The sequence below is a fragment of the Cajanus cajan genome, chromosome 2, assembly GCF_000230855.2.
Source record: "Cajanus cajan strain Asha chromosome 2, NIPB_CcT2T_4, whole genome shotgun sequence".
Taxonomy (NCBI): Eukaryota; Viridiplantae; Streptophyta; class Magnoliopsida; order Fabales; family Fabaceae; genus Cajanus; species Cajanus cajan.
Genome location: NC_138518.1, coordinates 6228970 through 6254736, shown reverse-complemented (window position 1 = coordinate 6254736; position 25767 = coordinate 6228970). Strand labels below are relative to the sequence as shown.

The 25767-nt window shown below is 32.4% G+C and overlaps 2 protein-coding genes across 2 annotated transcripts; both read left to right on the top strand.

Annotated features, from left to right (window-relative positions):
• The first annotated feature begins 345 nt into the window (after positions 1-345).
• LOC145954659 (uncharacterized) lies at positions 346-1911 on the top strand. The gene is made up of 2 exons (XM_083069346.1): positions 346-1323; positions 1486-1911. Exons 1-2 carry the CDS (start codon positions 346-348, stop codon positions 1909-1911), a joined length of 1404 nt encoding a protein of 467 aa, XP_082925472.1.
• Positions 1912-15431: 13520 nt separating this feature from the next.
• On the top strand, positions 15432-16891 carry LOC109793219 (zinc-finger homeodomain protein 8). Its single transcript, XM_020352684.3, has one exon. The coding sequence runs from the start codon at positions 15666-15668 to the stop codon at positions 16647-16649; it is 984 nt and encodes a 327-aa protein (XP_020208273.2). The 5' UTR covers positions 15432-15665; the 3' UTR covers positions 16650-16891.
• The last annotated feature ends 8876 nt before the right edge of the window (positions 16892-25767 follow it).

Here is a 25767-nt window from a genome sequence, read left to right as displayed (position 1 = left end):
AAGGAGGAAGAATTTTGATGGGATGAAGAGCACCAGAAAGAATTCGATGAAATCAAAGCTTATTTGGCTCATCCTCCAGTGCTTGCACCACCCTCTAAAGGAAAACAACTGAAGTTGTATATTTCAGCTAGCGATTCGACTGTTGCGGGCATGCTGGCGCAAGATGATGATAATGGCATCGAAAAAGTCATTTATTATTTAAGTCGAATATTAGTAGGAGCTGAGAATAGATATACTCCTTTAGAGAAATTATGTTTAAGTCTTTATGTTGCTTGTACAAAGTTGAAATATTATCTTAGACCCTGTGATGTTGTAATATTTTGTCGAAGTAATGTCATTAAATATATGTTGTGTAAACCTGTCTTACATTCTCGAATTGGCAAATGGGCACTCGCGTTAACTGAATATTCATTAACTTTCGAGCCTTTAAAAGCTACAAAGGGTCAAGTAATTGCAAGTTTTCTCGCAGATCATTCGGAAATAACTAAAGAAATCAATTACTTAACCACCAAACCTTGGGAATTATTTTTCGATGGCTCGAAACATGAACTAGGCACTAGGATAGGTCTGTTAATCATTTCCCCTGAAGGAGTCCCAACTAAGTTGTCACTAAAAACAAACAGAGGGTACTCGAATAATGAAACTGAATATCAAGCGCTCATTACTGGACTCGAGATCCTTAAAGAGTTAGGTGCTAGGAATGTGGTAATTCGAGGAGATTCACAACTCGTCATTAAACAGCTAACTCAGGAATATAAATGTTTGAATGAAAAATTAATTGAATTCAAAACTCGAGCTGCTCAGTTACTAAATACATTTGATGAAGTTGAATTAAAACATGTTTCTCGACACACAAATACAATTGCAAATGAGTTGGCTCAGGTAGCATCAGGTTACAAAGTGAGTAAGGAATGTCTTGAATCTCCGATTCATACAGAGAATGAACTGATATGTCATCTAGAGAATCTAAGTGTTAGTTCATCAAGTCAGCAAGATTGGAGGAAAGAATTAGTCGAGTACCTGCAAAATCCAAATTTGAAAGTAGAAAGAAAAATCAAACTCCAAGCCCTCAATTATGTGTTGTTAAATAATGAATTATACAAAAGAGGTTTCAACGGGATTTTGTTTAAATGCCTCGGGAGTCACGAAATTTACATAGCTATGGTAGAAGTACATGAAGGTATCTGTGGTGCACATCAAGCAGGTGAAAAGATGAAGTGGACCTTGTCGAGAAAAGGTTTCTATTGGCCAACCATGATTAAAGATTGCATCGAATTCGCAAAGAGCTGTGAGGAATGTCAAAGGCATGGACCAATACAAAGGGTACCAGCAAGTGAATTACATTCGATTATTAAATCTTGGCCATTTCGAGGTTGGGCAATTGATATAATAAGGCAAATTCATCCACCCTCCTCGAAAAATCATAAATATATATTAGTTGCCATAAATTATTTCACAAAATGGGTTGAGGCAATTCCTTTGAAGGAGGTTGAGCAAAAAGACATAATTGATTTTGTCGAAGATCATATTATAACGAGGTTTGGAATTTCCCAAACAATTACCACTGATCAAGGCATAGTTTTTACGGGTCGAAAGGTTGCTCAATATGCTCAATCACGGGGAATTAAGTTAATAACTTCGACACCATACTATGCACAAGCAAATGGACAAGTAGAGGCTGCTAATAAACTTATTATCAGTCTGATTAAGAAGCACATCTTGAGCAAGCCTCAAAATTGGCACGAAACTCTTGTTCAAGTGTTATGGGCTTACAGAAACTCACCAAGAGATGCCACAAAAACTACCCCTTATAAGTTGGTGTATGGGCATGAAGCCATTCTTCCTTTAGATATCAATTTACAATCCATTCATATACAGAAGCAGAATGACTTGCCTATCGATGATTATTAGAATTTAATGTATGATGAATTGGTATCAGTAGAGGAAGAAAGATTGATAGCATTGCAAAATCTCATTCAACAAAAAGAAAGAATCGAGAAAACATACAACAAAAGAGTTAAAGCGCGTAGTTTTCGAGTTGGAGACTTAGTGTTAAAAGTGATTCTTCCCATGGATCAAAAATCTCGACATTTAGGAAAGTGGTCTTATAATTGGGAAGGTCCCTTTATAATCGAACAAGTATACTCAAAAAACGCGTACGTGATTAAAGAAATAAATTCAAGTACTGCAAGTAAAGTGATCAATGGAAAATACTTGAAATGCTTCCATAAAAGAGCAGAATATTAAAATATGTCTAATATAAAGAGGAAAAAATCAATGTGCGAGAATTTAATTATTACAAAACTTGGACTTAAAATCTTTAAAAGCATGATAAGCTTCATCCAAGTTCTGCCTTCGAGAGGCACACTCATTCTCCAAGTGTTTCTTATGCTCCAAGGTCTCCGCGAGTCTTGAAGAAATCACTTTGCCTTTGTCCTTCAAATTCTTTTGATGTTGAACAACCTCTTGACTTTGAACCTTTAGAGTAACCTGTTTCGAGCGAAGGTTATTCAACTCATGCTGTAAGGCCTCAATTGATGTCGTGCAATCCGCTTCCTCCTGTTGTAATTTCTTTAAAGCAGGGATCATCTCTTCCGTAGCTTTCTGGATGGATAGCAACTCTTGACAAAGCTTTTCGAGTTTGGCACGATCACCCTCGCTCTCAACTTCAATCTGAGCTACCTCTTGAAAAGCGTTAGACCATTTCGATCGGAGGTCCCAAGCAAGAGTGAAGGGTTTGATAAACTCTTGCAGCTCAAGATGGATTGCAGGAGGAAGGTCAGAATACGCAAGCAAGTCTTCGACCATTTGCTCAACTTCGACCTTGAATTCTGGGATGAGGAAAGCTTGATCAAGGTCTTCTACATATGCCTTCGACCGGAAGGATTCGAGCAAAGGTTGGAAAGCTGGAGTTGACTTAGAGACTTGTTCAACAACTTTTTCTTTCTCTGAGACAGAAGGGCCACTTGTCCAGTTGTCAAGGACATCGAAAATGTTGTTGATTTCGTCATCCTCTTCATTGAAAAAACTGATTAAGTCTAAATCAGTTGAAGGGATCGAAGAGAGTGCTGGTGTTGAAGATTCGACACCACCTTGAGTCGAAGGAGAAGGAGTTGGAGTAAAAGGTTTGGGAGATTCGGTTGAATCTATAAAAAAAAAGGAAAAAAAAAGGATAAGAAATATAGTTCCTTTGTGAATAATGATAGAAGATCGAAGAAGAGACATACCTTTATTTGGACTGAAAGGAGGTTTGAGCTCGAAAGAAGGAGCTTCATCTTGTGAGGACTGGTGCGGAGGTTCCGTATTCGCCAGAGGCTTTGTCGAAGGAATCTTCCCCTCATCAATTTGAGGAGGGATCTCTATTGAGGCCACTATTGAGGCTATCTCATCAAGACTTAGTCGAGGAGTAGCCAGCTGCAAACAAGTGATGAGATTAGAAGAAAAGACCAAGGAAAGATAAGGAAAATAAAAGATGAGCAAAATGTGAACTTGTTGAGATACCCCAGTCACAGGAGGAATATCTCTGGACATTTTCCGAGAAGAGTCAATTTGGATGATCTCGACATCCTGTGATAAGCAAGGATCTCAGAAAATTCGAAGAAACATGAAAACTCAGTCGAAATCAAACACGAAAATACCTTGGGGACTGACTTCATTGCATCCTTGAGCAGTTTCTCGATAGGAGGCTTCTGAGTTTTCTTAGGGAGAGGAATCACTAACTTCCCCTTCCCTTTATCCTGCTTTTTCGTGGTCGAAACCTGAAAATAGAATGAATAGTTATGGTCGAGATAAATAGAGAATGTACAAGCAAGAATGAATTACTTACAGTCCTGGTACTTGATGAGTCGGCTTTTTGTTTTTTAGAGGTTTGAGGCTCTGAGGATACGAGAAGTATTAGTATTAGTAAACAAATGTGAAGTAATGCGTGAATCCAAAATTCGATTTAAAGGAAAGATCGAAAATAGTGGTACCTTAGAGCGCAGCGAAACCTTGTCAGAAGCGGTCTTCCTTTTTCGACTCTTCAGTGAAGACCCCTTACCTTCATCCTCATCACTTTCCCAATTGGGAGTCTCTTCAACATGTTGAGGAACACATTGAGGGATAGCAGCTACATAATACAAGTTAAGGATGAGATTAGTATAAAATGGAATTCGAGAAATTTTCTTAGTTATAGTCATTTACTAGGAGGAGGATTGGTATTATCGACCCAACACAATGGCCACCATCTTCTTCGAGAAAAATCGTACACGGAACATCTCGCATAAGTAACTCGATTCTTTACAGGAATCTCTTTATGCTCAAGGTAAAATGGGTCGAGTGTATTCACCCAGGGAAGGCGAGATAAATGTTTGACTAAACCAAAAATAGCATTTGGAAGAGGAGGTATATATATTTTTTGGACAAAATTTTTCGAAATCAGTCTTGCCTCGAGGATTAATTACCTTTTTCGAGCGGATGTTCCTTTGTACCATTTTCGATAAAGAGACAGACGCATCAAAGATGGTTCGACCAATGTTGTCTGGTCGATAACAAACCTTAAAAAATTGCTCGAATTGATAAATAATAGTTTGGTTCTTGAAAGTACCTGATTATTTCGGGCCCTGCGAAGAAAGAGGAGAATTGATCAGCTTCTTCAAAAAAGCATCAAAGTTGAGAAGTTTATCAACATAATATTCACACCACCATCGAAGAAAACACTTCGAAACTAAGAAAGAAGGGGAAAAAGTGCAAGGTGTGAGCTTAAGTTGTTTCTCAGGGCGTAAAATAAACTCCAAAACTTCCTCATAATTCTCAATCTCGACACAAATATTAGCGCCAATGCTTTCTTTTCGTCGAAGAGGAAGGGGCTTCATCTGACACAGACCAAATTGTCGAGAGAAAAGCTGTGGTTGATAAGGGTAGATCCTAACATCCTTTTGTCTCATTCCGGAGATTATTACGTCCCAAGAAAGGAACCCAAACCACATTTCAATCGAATCTGGGGTTATGCTTCCAACTTGGTTGTAACGACCCGGCTGGTCACTACACACTACACAGTACACCTGAAAACCGGACAGAAAGGAACAAGTGTATATATATAGTGTCTAGAATATACATATATACATGGCCCAAGTCTGACTAGATTCAAATGTACTAAATACATCAATCGCTACTACACCTAGTAGCTAAAACACCAAAACATCCACAAGAATCAAGCTCTATCTGCCAGCTGCAGACCTGCCGTAAGCCACCAACCTATCCCTGCTCTGCTCCCATACGTAGTATGATCATCGCAGTCCAAACCACATGGAAACAAAAAGGGTAAGCTAGTGAAAAGAAACAACATACAAATATATAAATTTAAGAATAGTAAACAGCTACCGCTATACGAACATCAATTAGCAATAACAACCGTAAATAACAGTACACATCGATAAATAGTAGTAAACACACAATGCGTCGTCACGCATATCAGCTCGGAGATCTCCTACCACAGCTTAGCCTTACGGCCTACAACAGCTCCTATCAGCACGGAGCACAGCACCGACTTAGCGGCTATAACAGCACCGACTTAGCGGCTATAACAGCACCACAATAGTGGCTAACAGCACCAACATAGCGGCTATAACAGCACCACAATAGTGGCTAAACACAGCATACCGCTCAGCAATAAACAGCACAGCAAAACAGCTCACAGCACAGCACAACACCAAAATCAGCATATAGCACAGCTAAGTAGTATTTAACACAGCTTACTACTCACAACTCGACTCATCATTCTAGAGCACAGCCATATTATAAGTCAGCATTTAAAATCATCAATAACAGTCCAGCTCAGCATAGCGAGATACATCTATTACAGCTTAACATCATTTTTCAGCATTTACATCTAGTCAGCACAACATATTTATCAATTACATCTCAACTCAGCAATTACAGCAAAATTCAACAACTATCAGCATATAATTCAGCTCGACTCAAACAATAAAGTTTAGCATTAGCATCACATATCACAACTCAGCGTTACATCATTAACAACATACCGCACAACACAACTTTTTATCACACGGCATTCGCAACATTAATTAGCATAAACAACATTCAGCACAGCTCAACTTAATAGTACAGCTTAATAGTACGCCCAGCGCAGGCCAGGCAGAGACCTCCCTTGGTCTCGCGCTCAACGCAAACCAAATTACGCCCAGCGCCCTCGAGGCAGAGACTCCCAAGGAGTCTCACGCCCAGCGCGACAAGGGCCGCGCTCAGCGCAGCACATCAATATCATCATTCAACTCAATAATCATTCATCACTAACATCTTAAAACAACATGATCAACACCTAATACGACACAACCATATTGTTTACAACTCATCTATCTTGTCAAATTACTCACCCAAACAACAAGAATACACCTAAGCACCTAAAACAACTTTCAACTTAACCAAATCACTAAATGTGAAATGGCAACCATCACAGTAAACAGCGCATCAGGAGTTATACTACTCCTATCATGATCATCCTTATCTCATATGAAAGATAATCAAATTTCCTACAACTCTCATGAAGATACCAAGTCTTAATTCCTTCATCTACCATGTTAAAAATGATAAAAACCGCAACAGCTATAAACAAAGCTAGCAGCTCGACCCCTCTTCACTAAAATAGCCATATCTAGAGTTCTAAAACTCCTTTTTGGGTGATTCTAACGCCATTGGAAAGCTAACATCCAAGGCTACAACTTTCATGAAGACTTCAAAGTCAAATTCTGAAAATCCAATGCGCGCCTGGCGCATTAAAAGAGCACCCGGCGAAATTCTCAACCAGAGACCTACAGAGGTCTATTTCGCCCGGCGCGGTTCTCCCCGAGCCCGGCGCGATTCACCCAGAAATTACCCATTTCAAGTCGCGCCCAGCGCGAAGAACTGCGCCCGGCGTGAATTCAAACGGAAACCCTTACCTGCTTCGAAGATATCATCAAAACCTGCGAAAAATCACATCCCAAACACATGCAAACCCAGCAAAGTGTCCCATTTTCAACCAGAAGCTCAAAAATCATGCCTTTTCGTACATGCAACAACAAAACAAGAATTTCCCCAAAATTTTTCAAAGAACCCCGAAAACCCCATACTCCAATCTCAGCAAAATCACCAAACATCAAACAATCAAGGAGTTCCTAGAACTCGTTTTCAGCCAAAACGCAGGAAAAACTAACTTCCCTTACCTCGGTGAAGAGAAATCCGAGCTCCGGGACAGCGGGAAGAGAGAAATGGAAGAAGGAGAAAAAGAAGCTCCGCTCTTCAACAAGCTCCACGAGAAAAACGCCACCTTGATGTTTCCAACTCAGCCTAAGGAGAAGAAATCAGCAACAAGGATCAAGAGCTTGAAAGAAAAGGAAACAGAAGGGAGAAGAGATATGAGAAGAGAGAGGGAGAGAGGTTGCGGGTATGAGGGGTCTCACATTGGTTATTTTGTCGAAGCCAAGATGGACCCGTCAAAGTAGTATGAATGAAGGAGGCTAAGTCTTCACTAAAATCAGTGAAACTAAGAATAGCGTCAATATACTTTGCAAAATTGTCAACTGAACGCTTTCGAGGAGTGAGAGTCGTCAAACGTGCTCCCTCGAGTTCACATGCTAGGGTGAAAGGTGAAGTCAGAGAAAGCTTCTTCTCGAAAATCGCGTTGAGCCATAATTGGAGTAACCATAGTGGTCTAGAGAGATTACGGGGACCAGACTCGCGGAAAAGGCTTTCCGAAGCTTCATCGAGACAACTATACAGAGAGGCTAAAAGAAGTTTACTCAAACAAATTTTCTTCTTCAGATGAAGGGCTTGAGCAAAGATATAGTAATATTTAGGAACCTGAAGCGAGGGTGTGCAGAAAATGCAAGCAGATAGCCAATACATCAAGAAAGCAATATGTTCTGAAGTCGAGACACGGGTATCAGGTTTTCCCATATGAGCGTTGATGAAGGCTAAGTAAGTCTTCTTGTCCCAGGATATCGAGGTTTCTTTGATCTAAATCTCTTCTTCGAACAAATCAGGGTAAAACCTATCCCCAATAGGCGCTAAACTAGTGATAGCAACGATATCAAGCAGGGTAGGGCAGACGAAACCGCAAGGAAACTCGAAAGCTCGAGTCTCTCTATTCCAGAAGAATATGGCAGAAAGAAGCATTTGAGGGTCGAAATAGTGCAAATCAAACTTAGCTAATTGGATAAACTCAAATATACCAGTTTCCACCCATACAGAATGCATTGAATTTTCTACACGAGTTAACCATGTTAAATGCCTATCTTTGGTGGGGGAAAAGCCCTAAAAATCTTGGTTGTGTCCCCAAACACTGACAAATCAATTTCAGCAGAGTGTATGAAAGGGAAAGTAGAAGAATCCTAAAGCAAGAGGGTGTTGCCAAATTTCTTCTTATTCTGACTCACAAACGGCCCTAAGAAAGCATGAACACTACCATTCTCAAGAGAGAAAGGGAGAAGTACCTGAGATTGAAAAATTTTGAGGCTTTCCTCTTCCATGCCCGAAATGGGAACAAAAGTCTCATCCCCATCTTTGACAGTGCACACTTGGGCATTGGCCATCAATAAAGGAGCAGTCTGAGTAGAAGTTGCAGTGGCCATTGTAGGAGACGAAGCGGAGGCCATGGTGGGAGAAACCACTGAGGCTACAGCAGTAGAGGTGTACGCAGCGGAGGAGGCCATGATGTTAGTGAAGAGAAAGAGGAAGATTGTGAATGGTGAGCAAGACAATACGAGAAACCAGAGAATGCAGAGCCGGAGAAGAAGACCAAGAAAGAGACAAAACAAGAAGAAGATGTGGGGAAACTTGCGCAAAAAGGAACAGAATGGTGAAAGTGGTTTTACTTTAGGGTAAAATGAGAGTTTAAGCGCATTGATGGGCCTGAGGTGAAACGGGCTTACCAAATTAATTCAAATTTTAATTTGAATATTCATAACAGCCGCCAAAACGTTTCTTATCATAGACAAATTTATGGAGTAACGTGAGCACGCGCCGTTAGGGTAATCAATGTCACATCAAACGGTCATTGCATTAAATAGGTGACCAGAAGTAGGTTTTCATCGAAGGAATATAAGTTACTAAGCCACTAGTTACGAAAACTGATGAAGAATCGAAAATAATTCTCGATAGGAATTCAAATCTCTCTTGCCAGTATGCTCATCAAGATTGAATTCCTAGGGGGGCATTTGTTAGGGTCACTCGAAGATCATGTAACTCGAGAAGTACATTCATGAGGTTACTCAAAAGCTAAAGGAGATAAGTGTTAATACCAGGAAGTATCAAAAGCTTTAGGTATTCGTACTCGAAATGTAGTCGAATAAATGATTCAACTTGAACCGAGAAGTGCTCGAAAGATGGGAAGTTACTGGAGGTTTCCAAGTAGTTTGAGTAGTTATCTCAGAGCGGTTAATAAAAAATGGATCGAAGAGATAAAAAACACGTGGGGCAAACGGTTACGAGAGGTTTTATTTTAACCCACGTAATGAGCTTAGTGGACAACGGTTATGTGTCCATAATACATTTACACAGAAATAACTGCTCGTGAAGGTTTCTATAAATAGGAGAGACATGCCCCTTTACGAAGGTCGGAAAACTCATACTTGAACTGAACTCTCAAGCACTCACCGCCTGCGCATATGACTTTCGTGCAAGGAATTATTTTTGGATATGACTACTTCTCGGCCACTTTTCTTTTCTCTTTTTAGGATTAGGATTAGTGTAGTTTCCTTTTGTTAATCATGTAGTTTAGTTGCATAATTATGCTTCAGCATTTCATTTGTAACTTTATGCGAAGTGAACCATGATTTGTATTGCTAATATATCTATTGTTCATTCGGTATATCTGAGTATTTACGTTCATGAATATTATTACCTGTTAATCATTGATGAATACTTGGAAACAATCAATCATTGAAACTGTCTACTCCATCTCTCGTTCTGCATTTCATTTCATAAAAAGCGACAAACACCTAAATTGAAATACTTTTTGTGCTAGTTCAAATAACAAGAATCCATAAAACTAATTCCACCATAAACATAGTCTTAATTTAATTTTTGTTCAAGACCAATGAAATGTCAAAATCATACCTGTCGTTATATGTAATAATATGATAACATAAAATTTTAGAGTTTAAACATTTTGTATAAGTAAATTTTTAAAATTTATACAATCCTAATTTTACGATTGCATTAAAATTATGGTTTTTTCAAAATTAAAAGAGTTAAATTGTACAAATAAAAATAAAGAAATCAAAACTATTATAAAACAAAATAATATCATTTAGTCATAGTTTTTATACAAATAATATATAGAAATTAATCTATTTAAATATTTAATAAAAAATATTTAATATTATTTACATCTCTATATAGATTACAGACACATCCAAAAAGAAAATAACACTAAAAAGAGAAATATGCATGAAGGAAAGAAAAAAGTGCGACAAAAATAAGTAGAAAAAAAAAACAAAAAATAAGTAGAAAATAAATAATTTTTTAGAGTGTTTAAATAAATAAATAAAAGCAACTAATATGAGTTGATAAAATAGTGAGAGATTCATATTACTTAATTAAATTGAATTATGATTTTTTTCAATATAGAAAACTTATGTTTGTCAAGCTCTTAAAAAAAATTAATTAGTGTTTAACTAAAAAATAAATTTTAAAAAAATAATATAAAAATAAATGAGGGAGAAGAAGAAAAAGTAGATAAGAATATTTTTTTAATGGATCTCATAGTTCTTTTTTATAAAACTTCCTTATCTTTTGAAGATTTTTTTTTTTTTTAACGATTGACCTTAATTTGTACATTTTTTTTCTCTTCTCAAAATTACTCGAATTTAGAATTTGATTTTCAATTTATGTACATGAAAATTTTGTAAAAAAAATAATCCTTAATTTTTAAACCAAAATATTTTAGTTTTAAAAATAAAATCACTTGGAAATAATTATAAGAATAAGAATAACCTGACCTTCAACAAAATCTATAACCTAGCCTATTTAAATGTCTAGCGTGTTTAATAAAAAAGTTTAAACTTTTAAAAAAGTTTATTTATATAAAAATGTCATACCTAAACTTATAAAAAATTTGTAAGATCTAATAAGTCAGTCTATTTATTTATTTAATATAATAAAAAATTAATATATTTTTTAAAATATAAATAAATAAATTTATAAAAAAATAAATTATCAATATTTAAAATATTTTTTATGTAAATAAGTTTAGTATAGGTTTATAAGTTTACGACTTGTACATAAGTGTACATCAATATTCATTACACATGAGTGTCTATTTAACAAAAAATAATTAAACTTTTCTCTTATATTTCTTTTAAAATTTAAATTTTAATAATATTGAGTAAACTATATTTTAAAAATATTTTTATTAATTTTTAAAAATTAAATTTGTTGACCTAATTAATATTAATAATTTAAATAAACTTTTAAATAACCTAATAGACCAGGCTAGATTTTAAAAAGGTCAGGCCAAACTAATAAAAAAACTTATGATAAATAATAAGATAAATCTTATAATAAATAATAGGATAAATATTATAAAAAAATTCAACTTATATATTCAAAATTTGATGTAAACTATTCCTTCCTCTAAAATCAAATATTGGGTAAAGAAAACAAGAAAATCTTATAAAACAAATTCAACATATATATATATATATATATATATATATATATATATATATATTCAAAATTTGACAAGAAAAAAAGTCAAAATTAAATTTGTTGACCTAATTAATATTAATAATTTAAATATATTTTTAAATAAATTAATAGATCAGGCTAAACTTTAAAATGTCAAATCAAATTACTAAAAAAAATTTATGATAAATAATAAGATAAATCTTATAATAAATAATAGTATAAATTTAAATTTTAACTTTACAAAACAGTTTCAAGTTATATATTCAAATCAAAATTATTCCTTCTCCTAAAATCAAATAATAGGACAAACCTATATATTCAAAAGGTCAAGCTAAACTTTAAAAAGGCTTGATAAAAAAACTTATGGACAAACTTATATTTTAATTTTTTAAAAAATATTTAACCTATATATTCAAAATTTGATGTAAAATATTCCTTCCCTTAAAATCAAATAATAAGTAAAGAAAATAAAAAAAAAACTTTATAAAACAAATCCCACCTATATATTTAAAGTATAGTCTAATTTATTTTCTCTCCTAAAATCAAATAATGGGTAAAGAAAACAAGAAAAAAGAGTCAAAATTTATGCTCTTTGTTTTAACACATTTACTTTTATATTTTCTTGTGTTATCGATTTGCCTCGAAGCAGCATCGTACCTGCCCATACTCTAAAACTCAGTGCCCTCCATAACGGACTCTGTTCTCCTCTTGGCATTTTCCTATTTATTAATAAAAATTTTAATGCCTCAATTAATTATCCCATTAATGCATTAACTCATCCACTCGATATTTAACCACTACCAATATTCAGTAACTTTGACTTTTCTCCTTGCATGGCTACTCACACGTGTCGTGCTATGGCTCTCGTTTAACACGTGTTAAGTGATTTCGGGACCTTCTTACGTGCTTAATTGTGATTATTATAACTATGGTTGACTAGATTCATCATGCACCACGTCCCACCAAAAAGTAATATTACGTAACTCTCAAGGGTGTTTATGTACCAAAATAATACATTTTAGTCTCATGGTACTTACTATACAAGATAATACTATGCTTACATCATTAAAAATTAATAAAGTAATAAAAATTAATTGTTTTATGTATGTTATTTACGATATTATGAATTAAAAATTGGTTTAATTGTATTTTTAATACTTATACCATATTCATTTCATAAATTTAGTCCTACTATTTTAGCTACCCAATCTAAGTTTCGTTTATTAATTTGATACAGAATGTTTCATCTGTTTTTGAATTTTAGTAAAACAAAAAATCAAATTAATTAGAAAAATTACCCTCGTATAAAATAATTAAATAAATATTATTTTAGGTTTATAATATAATATTAATTATTATTTATTATTTATATTTCTAATAATATTTTTATTATGTTATATTTAAATTTTATTATTATCATGGTAATCTTTTCTATTAATAAAAAGATTAATAATAAAAATAATTTGTAAATTTGTTATCCTCTTCATTGTTTATTAACTTTTGTTAGTTGGAGTAAAAATAATATAAGAATATATTTAGCGCGGAATAAAGAAAATATTATATTGAACTGTACCAATGTAATTTTAAAACAAATTATTTTTAAATTTTTATTAAAATTTGATATATAAAAAATATCATTGAAAATAAAATACAAATTAAATGAAACATATTTTAAAATAATTGAAACTTACCGTCACATAATATATATATATATATATATATATATATTTGAAATCAAATTAAATCCTCTTTCTGGTTCTAAATATAATATATATATATATATATATATATTTAATCTCAAATATAAGTTAAGCTCAATTAATTTATTTTATTTAATATTATTATTTCTAAAATATTTTTTCATTTAATTAAAATTATATTTTTAATGTTCATTTTTATTCTTCTCCTAAAGTGAGGGTAACATTGAAAATAAATCAATTTTTTATGAAATTAGAAAAATTAAATGATAGCGTAAATCAAACTTTTTACACTTATATTCACAACTGAAGTCCTACTTTTGTTCATATTTATAAAATGTAATTTAGGATAATTATTTATTCTTTTATATATGATCCAATTTATATTATTTCACATATTAATTATTTTTATATTAAAATACTTTTAATTAAAATTTATTTTTTTATTTTAATAAAAATACATTAATTATGAATTATTTAAAATATATGTATTTTAATTAATTAAAATAAAGATGAGTAATATTTAAGAGAGAAAAATAATATAGAACATATACTATAATTAATTAAAAGATATATGAGTATTAATTTGAAAAAAAAATAATATAAAAATAGTTCTTAAAAAATATATATAAATAGGACAGAAATATATCAACTAAATTAATTGTAAATTAAATAATTTGGTCTTATATATAAAAACAGAAATAGTATTCCTCTAAACTTATTTATAGGTAAAAAAAATTTAAATTTTTTTCATCAACTTTTTTTATTTAATTCTCTTGATCCTAAAATACTCCTATAATAATAAATACTATCTATTATGAATGTGGTTAAAATATTTTAAAAAAATTTGATGTATATTTTATGTAAAATTATAAAAATTAAATATATTTAATAAATTTTTAATGTTTGAAATTAGTTTTATATATATATATATATATATATATATATATAAATCATGAGAGAGTATTATTTAATTATTTAATAAAATATTGTCCATAAATATTGTTCATTAAATATTGTGCTGACACGTCTGCATGTTCATTAAATATTGAATGCTAAAGCCTATAAAAATATTAAATGCGAATAAATGATAGATTATAATTATATAATTAATCTCGTAGAAAAATCAAATTTCAAATAAATGAATAAACTAAAATTCATGACGATAACAAAAGAAGCAAAAATGTAATCAATTCAAATATATTTAATTTATTTGGTTTCATTAACACGTCCTATTAATGGCTAGAATTTTCAAACACGTTACTACTACTTACTATTGACTTAATTAAATAAGCAAATATCAATATGATTATTTTTATTTAATTGGTTTCATTTATGGTTCGAAATTCTATTAGTATAACCTTGTGTTTCAAATTGCAGGGTATGCCGACAAAGACCTCTTTTAAATTTTTGGTTTCGATTGAAATTACACAGCATGCCACTACTCTTTTTTTTTTTTTTTCTTCAATGAAGATCGAAAAAAAAAGAGATGAAAGATAAGATGTGGGTTTACTTACATTTTAATGCATAAAATTCCATCAACCAAAAGTGAAGTTCAGTTATTAAAAGGTGAAAACTGAAAAGTAAAGAAATATTAAATATTATTAAATATAGTACTATATTTTTACATTTACAACGTTTGCAGTGGCTTCCCTAAAACAAGCACAATAATCATTAAACTACGGAACCTGTCCTACCATGCCACCTTGACTTGCCATTCTTCATTATTTTATTAAAAAATGAAACTAATTAACATTATTGATAAGTATTTTTATATCGAAAAATCTATAAAAAAAATATCATTAATATTGAAATAATTTTTTGTAAAGAATATATTTGTAACGTAACTTTGGACCGAAGAAAATGTTATTAATTGTTGAATTAATAGAGAAGATATAATAAGATTATTACCGAATAATAATAATAAGTAGAGGGTAATAAATAGTAGCGTAGGAGAAGAGAGGGTATATTTATTACTCACATCTAACCCTGAAGTAGGGTCAATAAGTTAACCATAGATTAGAACCAGGGTTAAAAAAACAAGTGGTTAAGAAGGGACAACCACATAACCCAGTTTTTCATTATCAACAGTCCTCACTCAAAACATCATCACCATCTTCTTCTCTTCTCTTCTCTTGGATCTTTTCTTCATCTTCTTTTCCCTTCTCAATTTTTCCCCTTTCAAAATTTAGCTTCACATAGCGCCTAACCATTATCCACTTATCAAGTTTCAGCTTCAGTTGGATGAAGTGGTGGCAAAAAGCAACGGTTTTTCGCCACTAATAATATTGTGACAGGAGCATGGAGATAATAGCGCCACCGCCGCCGCCGCCGCCGAATTCGAAATCGCCGGAACCGGAACCCGAGACGCCGACCCGGATCCACCAAAGCGCGGCGCACGCGAACCCGAACCCAAAGCCGGTGTCTTTCTCAAACGGGGTTCTGAAGCGCCACCACCCTCCGCCGCAGCACCACCCCGTGGCGGTGGTGTACAAGGAATGCCTTAAGAACCACGTGGCCAGCCTCGGCGGCCACGCCCTCGACGGCTGCGGCGAGTTCATGCCGTCGCCGGCCGCCACCGCCGACGACCCCACCTCCATCAAGTGCGCCGCCTGCGGCTGCCACCGCAACTTCCACCGCCGCGAGCCCGACGACCCCCCCATTTCGCCGGCCACGCACCACGTGCTCGAGTACCAGCCCCACCACCGCCACCACCCTCCGCCGCCGCATCGGAGCCCCAACTCCGCCTCCCCTCCGCCGATCTCGTCCTACCCCTCCGCGCCCCACATGCTCCTCGCCCTCTCCGGCGGACTCTCCGTGGCGCCGGAGAACACCGCCGCCCCCGCGCCGCCGCACCACTCGCGCAAGCGCTTCCGCACGAAGTTCACGCAGGAGCAGAAGGAGAAGATGCACGAGTTCGCCGACAAAGTTGGGTGGAAGATGCAGAAGCGCGATGATGAAATGGTTATGGAGTTTTGCAATGAAGTTGGCGTTGATAGAGGAGTTCTCAAGGTTTGGATGCACAACAACAAGAACACTCTCGGTAAAAAAGACAACAACAACAACGTTAACGGTAGCGCTCTCGTTATTACCAACGGTCTTCCCGTTGATAATGTCAGTGTTACCGTTAGACCTGTTCATGTTCATGACCACCATCGTGATCATGAACACCCTGAAATTAACGGTAACGGAAACGACAACCTCGGTTCCCAGGATGGAAATCAGTACGAGAATGATAGTGGAACTAACGGCGGAGGAACTAATGGGTCTTCTTCTTCTTCTTGAAAAAAAAAAGGAGAATAATAATGATATGTTTAGATAGAGTAATTAAGAGGTGGTACCGGTTAATTACTTTAGTCTTTTTCTATCTTGATTTAATTGTTTAGTTTTTGTTAATTAATGAGATGATGATGAAGATGATCACCTTCTTAAAATGGCAGAGATTTGATTTTGATGATATTGTGTAAGTAGGAAAATGGGTAATTAGTGTTAATTAATAATTAGTGCTGCCTCAGTTCTTCTTGTTCTGTTCTTTGTTTGTTTGTTCTTTTTCTCTTTTTTTTGGTATAACTAGCTAGTTGGCTTGGCTTTTCTTCTTCTTACTCTCTCTCACTTTTGGTCTTTGGGATTGGATTTGTTCCATGAAAAACTCTAGCTTGGGCAAGTGTATTATTTTACTTTGGAGTCCTTTTTGGTTGAGAAGACGATGATGATGGTTAAACATTGTGCACTTTTTCTCTTTCTCCGGTCAGATATGGAATATAAGTAATTATTGTTTTCTTCATATCTTGTGTCCGAGTGATAGAGGCAGAAAGTGTTGTTAATTGGTAAATGGTAATGTTGTTATATTCTATAATACTACATTCTTCCATGAAAAAAGTTAATCAAAGAAGCATAAACAATATTATATTATATTATATTAGGGAGGGGGTGTAAGGTTTTGGTGATCTAAGTATGTTAATGGAAAGTGTACTTGAGGGATGATGTGGGCAATGATTACAAAAGAAACCTCATTATCCTATTAAGTATTCTCCTTAATCAAGTGTTCAGTCAACCTACAAATATGCTTTTCTATCCTTTACGCGGAAAATGTGAGGCTGGTTTCCTTGTTAGAGTTGTGGTTTGGAAGAATCTTAATCCTACTTTTTAAAGATAATGTTATTTAATAGCTTGTAATCTAAGTAGCCATATTTTATACAATAATCCGAGTGCATGTGATCTTGGAAATGTTTGTAGGCTCTTTCCTTTTAAGGCAAGTGGATGTAGATCACTTTATTATTTATTAATTAATAGTGATATTCACCAGAATATTTAAATAACAAAGAGAAAGATAAAGATTAGGGAGAGAGAGAAGGACAGGTCATAGGGTGTTTGTTGTGTTGTGTCTTCCACCCCTCACATTATGGGTGCGTTTTGTTTTTGGTAACCCTTATTTAATTTATTACTGTGTGTTGGGTCCACTCCTAGGGTTTTTGTTTTGGAATTTGGTTATTGATGAAGTCACTAATCTTGTTTCTGGTGTTGGGTCCATAGGGTGTTATTTTTTTTTTACAATTATGTTATTAATAATATTATTGGGTATAAAACATCTAATATAATTTTTGTTAAGATCATTTTTAATTTTTTTTTCATCTATGGAGTTGGGTCCATATATAGGGTATGCCATGGTGCTCCTAATACTACGGAGGCATATGGGGTGATCCTATGCCCTTAATTGGCCCTTAAAAACTGGGATATTTTGGGCATTTGATGAGGAAATGTATCAATTCCCACTAAGTGAAACAGTAATCCACTGTGTGAGTTTGGTCATCTTTACCACATTTGATTCCAAATGCGTTGCATAGGAGGGGTTAGAAATTCGAATCATATCTGCATTTCTGTTTGCTTTATAATAAAGTTAATTTCGTTAGGAGAGTGCATTTGCGCTGTACTATTATTGACCATAGCTAGGCACTTGAAAATTTTGGCACCGTTTTTTCTTCGTAATTAAGGTGCAATCGCATGTGCCTTTGGCTGATGAGTGGGTTTCTTTGTTGGTTTCATTATTTAGTGGGTAAAGAGAGGATGTTGTTGGGAAGAGATTGTTGAAATTACAACAAACATGTAGATACTAAAAAATAATGTTGAACATGTTATTTCTTTCATATCTTCAGTAAAAAAAATGTTTATAAAAGAAAAAAAAGATCAGGATGAGTAAAACAAAAACACCCTCTTAAGTTGGTGATAAATTTATCTTATGAAGCATAATCAAGGATGAAGGAGGAAGCTTATTCTAATGATTTTTTTTTTCTTTACACTTAAATTTTGAAACTAAATTTCAAATCACATGTTTAACGGATTTTTTTTATTTATTACTTTGTGTAACCTGATCTAAGATAAAAAAAAATAAAATAAAAAATAAAAAAAAATCTGCAAAGCCAGATCATATTGAAAAGAAAAAAATCTACATAATCAGAGATATGCTTCCATGTGAAGCTATAATCTTAGGAAGAATCAATGAGAGGAAAAAACCAGAGTTTTTTAAAATAAAAATTGCGTAATTTATCTCAATTAAAGGTTTGAAAATTCTAAATTTTTTAAGCATTACTCAATTTGGTATATTTTTTCTAGACATCATATACATACAACTTTTTCATGAACAATTGATATTTTTTAATAATGCTAACTATAAACATAAAATTTAGAGTTCAATAAAGATTTAATAACTTATTTAACGTATTATATTTATCAGGGTAGTATAATTTATAATAACCTTTTCAACTAATTATTATGATATTAATACTAAATTTAGTGTGTATGCATGATATCATTTTAAAATATTTTTTATTTTCTAAAAATAATTTACAAAATTATAAAAATAAATAAATAAATGAATCCAAATGCACACTATTTTTTTTTTGTTTATGATACAAAATTTATTAATTTGAAGTTTATATTTTTTTCTTCTTATAATTGGACTTTTATATGTATATATGAGCTACTATTATAGATGGATAATTAATTAGATGTAAATATGGTTTTTACCCAAAGTTCACCCGTAACACTAATGATAAGGTTGGTAGTACAGGAAGATTCTTTCCCTATTCTCATGTCTTTATCAATAGTAACCTTAGCATTTTCATGTGCCTCAATAAAACAATTAACATTCTCTCATAATTAAATGCACAAAGGCTGTCATTTCAACCTCATAATAGAGTATCTAATTATACACTTGTATATAAGGTAATATTATGCCTACAAAATGGTTTTTTTCCAAAAAAAAAAAATCAATAAATTAAAATTTTAATTAAAAACATATACTAACTGTGCCAGTGTACAAATTCCGCATATAGAAACACCCATATCATAAGATAATTCTCACTTTAGCAAAACATACAAATTACTTTAATTTGATGATTATTGATTAAGGAAATAATGCATTTATGGTGAAGTACGTTTATCTTAATAATGCATTTTTGCTTAATATGGGAGTTAACTTTATTTGGGGTATCAACAAAGCTGAGTTTAACATCCTAGATGTTGATAGGCAACTTTCTGTCCCTACCTATAAAATTTAACTATGGAGATATGATGTGACCCTCTATATCACTTGATTAGGTACTTAATTTTTTTTTTCTTCTTGCAACGTTTTAAACCATAGTTTTATTTATAAATGGTTATTATAATTGCTAATTTTAATGGCTCTTGTTTCTGTAGATGATAGACCTATCTCATTCATACTTGTTGTATTCTAATAACGTGCGTGCACGTTACTAACACGTGCACCCGACAATGTTTGTTTTATAGCTTGAAACACCTACTATTACTAGCTAAATTCACCTAGTTAGGCAGAATTAGAGACCCCAAATCAGGAATCAAATCAAACACCATCATGTTATTCACACATTTTAAATAAAAAACATATGATCATACTAGAAACTTCTTCTAATGTTGACATGAGTGATACTGAATTTAGCCTTTTCAAATAAAATTTGACTTAAGTTTTGTAGATTAAAAAGAACGATTAAGAGAATTTTTTTATTTATTAAAAATATGGGTCGATTATTTTAATAGAGATTAATCATTGAAAAAAATCAAAATTTTCATTTTAATAATAAATTATATATAAAAAATTAATTGTAAAGATATTGAAATTTATTTAAAAGATTAATATTCGTAATAGATAGTTTTTTCATACAAACATCTAGAAAACATTGTTTATAACTTTGTAAGAAATAAAATTATCTATCAAATGTGATATAATATATTAATTATATCATAATGATAATTTTTATATACATTTACATTATCTTTAATTACCATATAAAACTATTTAAATCAAAATTTTCAAGTAATAAATAAATATAAATTAGATAATTTAAAGGCTTCTAATTTTCAATATTTGGACAAAATTAATCATACGATATTTATATGAATTTCAACTGATTTGGAGAATCCTCAAGACAGGCAGAAGAATTTCTCCTCAGCTCTGTATTCATCTTTTCTTCTGCACTTTGTACTAATTTATTTGAAAAAAATAAAAATAGCTAATTTTTTTTTATTTTGTTCTTTTTATAACACACCCAATATGAGAGGTGACATTTGTCATACAAAAGGTGATATATGCACTGACAAATTAACAACGATGAAAAAGTCACAAAAAATAATACGTAGAGGTTTATTTATTGGCATATAAAAGCTCACCTGTACAGGTAATTGAAGTATAGTGTCAGTATCTTTATTCGATGCACATGTAGTAACTTCGTAAAGTAATTTCGGTACAAATTTCATTCAGAACCACTCTAGCTACCTACTAGCATTTCTCACCATGTCAATAATTCATCTGAGTTCATTAAAAAAAAAAAAAAAAACTTCTTATCATGATAATCACAATATTTTAGAATGGCAAAGGAAACACTGCTATGGAAGATAAATAAAATAATTTGAATTTCATCAATGATGAGGTTCTGTATAAGTGCAGAATGTGATCTTTTGGTACTTTGGTAGTTGTAACCAAAGAAAATATCTGTTGGTGCTCTCTATGGTGTTCAGGGACCATAGTTATTGCATTACAAAGGATACAATAAATGTGGCATTCTATAGTTATTTTGATGCCACTACTGGGAAAAATTTAATGATCAGCATCTAGTGTGGTATGGGAGAAAGATAAGATGCAAAGGTCAACTCTTGATTAAGGGGAAAGCTTGAGCACACAAAGCAAGGAATTGAATCTCCACCCAATAAAGTTCTCTTAGACTACTGCTATCTTCATTGAACATGAATTGTATTTTTCTTCATAATAAATATAAGTCACTGTATTTAACTATCCTTTAGTCTTAAGTTTTTGTTTTATTAATTTTTCCCTTTATGATTGTTTATCACTAATAGTTTTTCTTTAAATTTAGATTAAATTAATTTATAAAACATTATAATAACAATTAAAATTATGATCAGTGAGCTAAATTAAGTAGACATTCTATCTGGACTCAAAAATTAAAAAATCTCTTAAATTCTGCATTTAAATATAAGAAAAATTTAACTACTTTTACTTTATTTAATAATTATATTTTTAAAATAATCTTTATTTAATTAAGATTCCCTTTTCAATGATATTTTTATTCTTGATATTAAATTCTAATGAAGGGTAGTGTAAAAAATATAATAAAATATAATTTCAAATTGAGATTAATGAAATTAAAAAATGTTAACTAATTAGTGTATAAGTTAGTTAAATTTGCATGTAATTGAGTCAAGAGGGAGTGTATATAAGCAAATATCATGATTCCTTTTTTTTTTAAGAGTTTAATTACATGTAAAATAAAAATAATATATAACTTTTTTTAACAAAGGAAAATAAGAGATAACTGATACATATTTGATAAGTATACCAATTATTATAGGTAGTAAATTGGACAAAAATCAAAGTTATCAAATTCACAAAGACTTGAGTTATAATTATTTAATGTAATTTTGGTAATAAATAGATAATTTGATATAAATTTATATTTATTTGACACAAATTATTAAATTTAGTAAAAATAAAATAAAACAATAAATTGTGAAGAGTTTAAACTTATGATGAGAGTAGTCAAATATTATAATTTACTAACTTTCCCCATCTAAAACTTCTAAATTTTTTCATTCAATGTTGAAATTATACAATTAAATCGACATTCTACTATTATATTTAAACCCTAATTCTTTAGGTTCGAAAATCCAAGTTGTTTTTAAGGAAACTCTCAATTCATTGGTAATTTTTGTTAAACAATCCTGCATTACGGTCAAGGATCAAAAGTCAGTTGATAAGATTTATCACAATTTTTTAGTAATAAATTTATCAATGTTTTATCTAGATTATAATTTTAAAAGGATTTTTTAACCTCAATTAATTATAAAATCATGTAGAAGTTGATTAGAGCACAACAAACATTAAGCTCAAGAATAAAATGGTTAACTAAATAAAGACTTTATTGAATGAAAAACACAGAGAAAATTACATAATTTCAGTAGTTACCTCAATCTTCAATAATAGATACTTAATAACTCATGACTAAGGATTACACAACAAAAAATGGACATTTGAACTATTTGTGATTACAAGAGTAACCTTACAAAAACTCTCTAATTTCTTTAAAATTATGTGCTAAATAAAATATTGATAGATATAAAAAAATTCAGAGACCTTCTAGAGACCCTATTTTTGTAACAATTTCTAATAGACTTTTAGGTCAAATATGCTCGCTTAGAGGGTCCATGTGGCTCGCTTTAAGAGAGTGTATGCGTGCTTTCATGGATGTTCTCTGTCTTCAATCAATTATAGTGCTCTTGTGATAACTCTAAGTAATTTTTGTTCGCTCAAAGTGCTTAAGTAACTACTCTAAGTGAGTTGATATAGTCCTCTAGGGTTGCTCTTTGACTTCACTCGCTCAGAGTGTCCTTGTGGTAGCTCTGAGAAAATTTCACTCGCTTTAAGCCAATATTCTATCCGCTTTAAGGCAACAGCTCATTATCTCAAGGATTGCTTTCTGACTTGGCTCACTCCAGGCTTTGGAATGGTCTCTTTGAAGAAATTTACACCCTTTGAGCAAGTCTTTTTTGTAGCTTGGAGCAACAGTTGTCCCTTGAGATTTGTAACTTTCAGATTGTTCTTTTCTTGTGTTCTAACTAAATAAAAAAAAATATTAAAAGTATCTAATATTTAAAAATTAAATCATAATTAAAGATTAACTCTAGACTAGATGTTTTGTGATCACAAACAAGATTTATAAGCATGAATTATATTAATAATTGTCCAACTTGAATAAACTATATGCATATTTTGCAATTATCAATAACTTAAAAAAAATATAAAATTGTAAAATAATAAAGTATAATATATCTTTTTAATAGACATGGTAATATTATGATATGAAATTAAAACAAATTTAATATATCTTATATATAAAATGTGTGAGTGTACATATAGATATTGTAACATCATGAAAATTATATGATTGTTTATTTAATTTTATTAAGTAATTGGTTTTTGTGAATTATTGTTTTAATGGTTTAAAACTTTAAAGATTTAAAGATTCTTATGAGTTTAGTTGTTTAAGAATTGTTTTGAGTTGAGGTTATTGATTAAGTTTAGAGGAATGCATAAGATTTTCTCAAGGATTGAACTATATATAAGTTCACTTTCTTAAGAAGTGTAGAGAGAAGTTAGAGAGTTAGGTTCTATTAAAGGAAATATTTTTCCTTCAAACTTCACAGAATCATTCTAATTCTTCCCCAGAGTTTAGTTGTAGGAGTTGGGTGGAGATTCAAAGCTTGGAGACTCGAGAATCAGAGTTCTGATTAGCGTGTGAAGATAGCTTAGAGGACCGCGTTCTTAGTCATTCTTCCTTCTTCTACCTCTTTTCCTGGTGATTTGAGATAAGAGAAGCTTGTAGTTTAATCTTTTGAGTTGTGTATGTTGATTTTGTTGTGCTGATTCATTCTTAGGAAAACATTGAAGTTGAATTTGAAAGATGGAAATTCAATGTTCTTGTTTGGGTTTTCTCTTGTTTATAAGCGTAGAACTGATGATCTTAGTTGTATTATAGTTGCATGTTGAGATTCCTTCAATTTATGATTTATATGATGCTAGTAGATGTTAATTTATGAGTTGTTGGAAAAAGAAAATTCTGAGTTGTTGAGTTGGCTTCTTGTCAATTGTTGAATTTGTTCTTAAGGTATGCTTATATTTTGAGCTTGCTCGCTCAAAACACCTATGGGGTCACTTAACTAGGTAAGTGAGAATATTTTAGGGGTACTCTCTGACTTGACTCGTTTAGAGTACTCTATGTGGACACTTAGAGAGCGAATTTTGGTGCCTAGAGGGAGAACTCACCTGCTCAAAGCAAGTTGATGCGACCATCTCGTTGGTGCTCGCTAACCTAGCTTGCTACGAGAAAATTCTAATCACGTAGAGGGAATTTTGATGGCTTAGAGTGAGGCATCACTCATTTAAGTGAGCAGAGCACCTCTCTTAGGGGTGCTTTTTGTTTGAGCTCACTTAGAGCAAATTTCATTCACTCAAAGCTAGCTCTAGAGGCGTTTGAAGTGCCAATTTCCCTTTTGAACTTGTAATTTTCTTAATCTATCTTATTGAGTTGGTTGTTTGCATGATTTATATTGATGATTGAATCTAGTTCATTATATATTAATCCATGATGAGGTACGATGAAGAACTAAGTTGCTTTAATGCTGAAAACACCTTGTGATGTGAAGTTTTAAGATGTTGTACTATGAGATGCTAAAGGCATGTGTTGTGTATGCATGAGGTATGGAGTTGTGTTGTGTTGTGTTGTTAACTTAGTACTAGAGGATAGATGTTTTAAAAGCTAAAATATCTCATTATGTAAATATGTATTGTGTGTGGTGGTTTGAGAGCCTAGATGTTGAAAACCCTCCTTGAGTATGGTTGTCTCTTGGAGTGGATCGGAGTAATGAGTCTCATTTAGGCCCTTAGTTATTATTTTGAGTAAGGTATGAAGTTGAGGAATAAAATCCTTAACTGATTACTAGAAATGTGTGTGGTATTGCGATGATAGTTATCGGGTTATACCCACAGGTGACTTGGTTAATGCATGTCAATATTGTGGTAGACCCACACCTGAGCTATACTATTTGATGATGGGTATCAAACTTTGTTAGTCCAAGTGGCAAAATCTTAGAAATAACACTGTGTTGAGGATTGATACCCAAATTTGTTGTTGATTTAATAAGCTAAAAAGGTTGAGTTGTTAAATTTGGTTTGATAAGGTCAAGTCACTTAGACTGTTCACCTACATTGTAATAGATCTCTTAGATGAAATGCGTGATAATGCATTATGTTGTGTTGTTATGTTGTTTATGTTGTTGTGTTATTAAGTTGTTGTATTGTGAGTTGTTGTGTTGATCA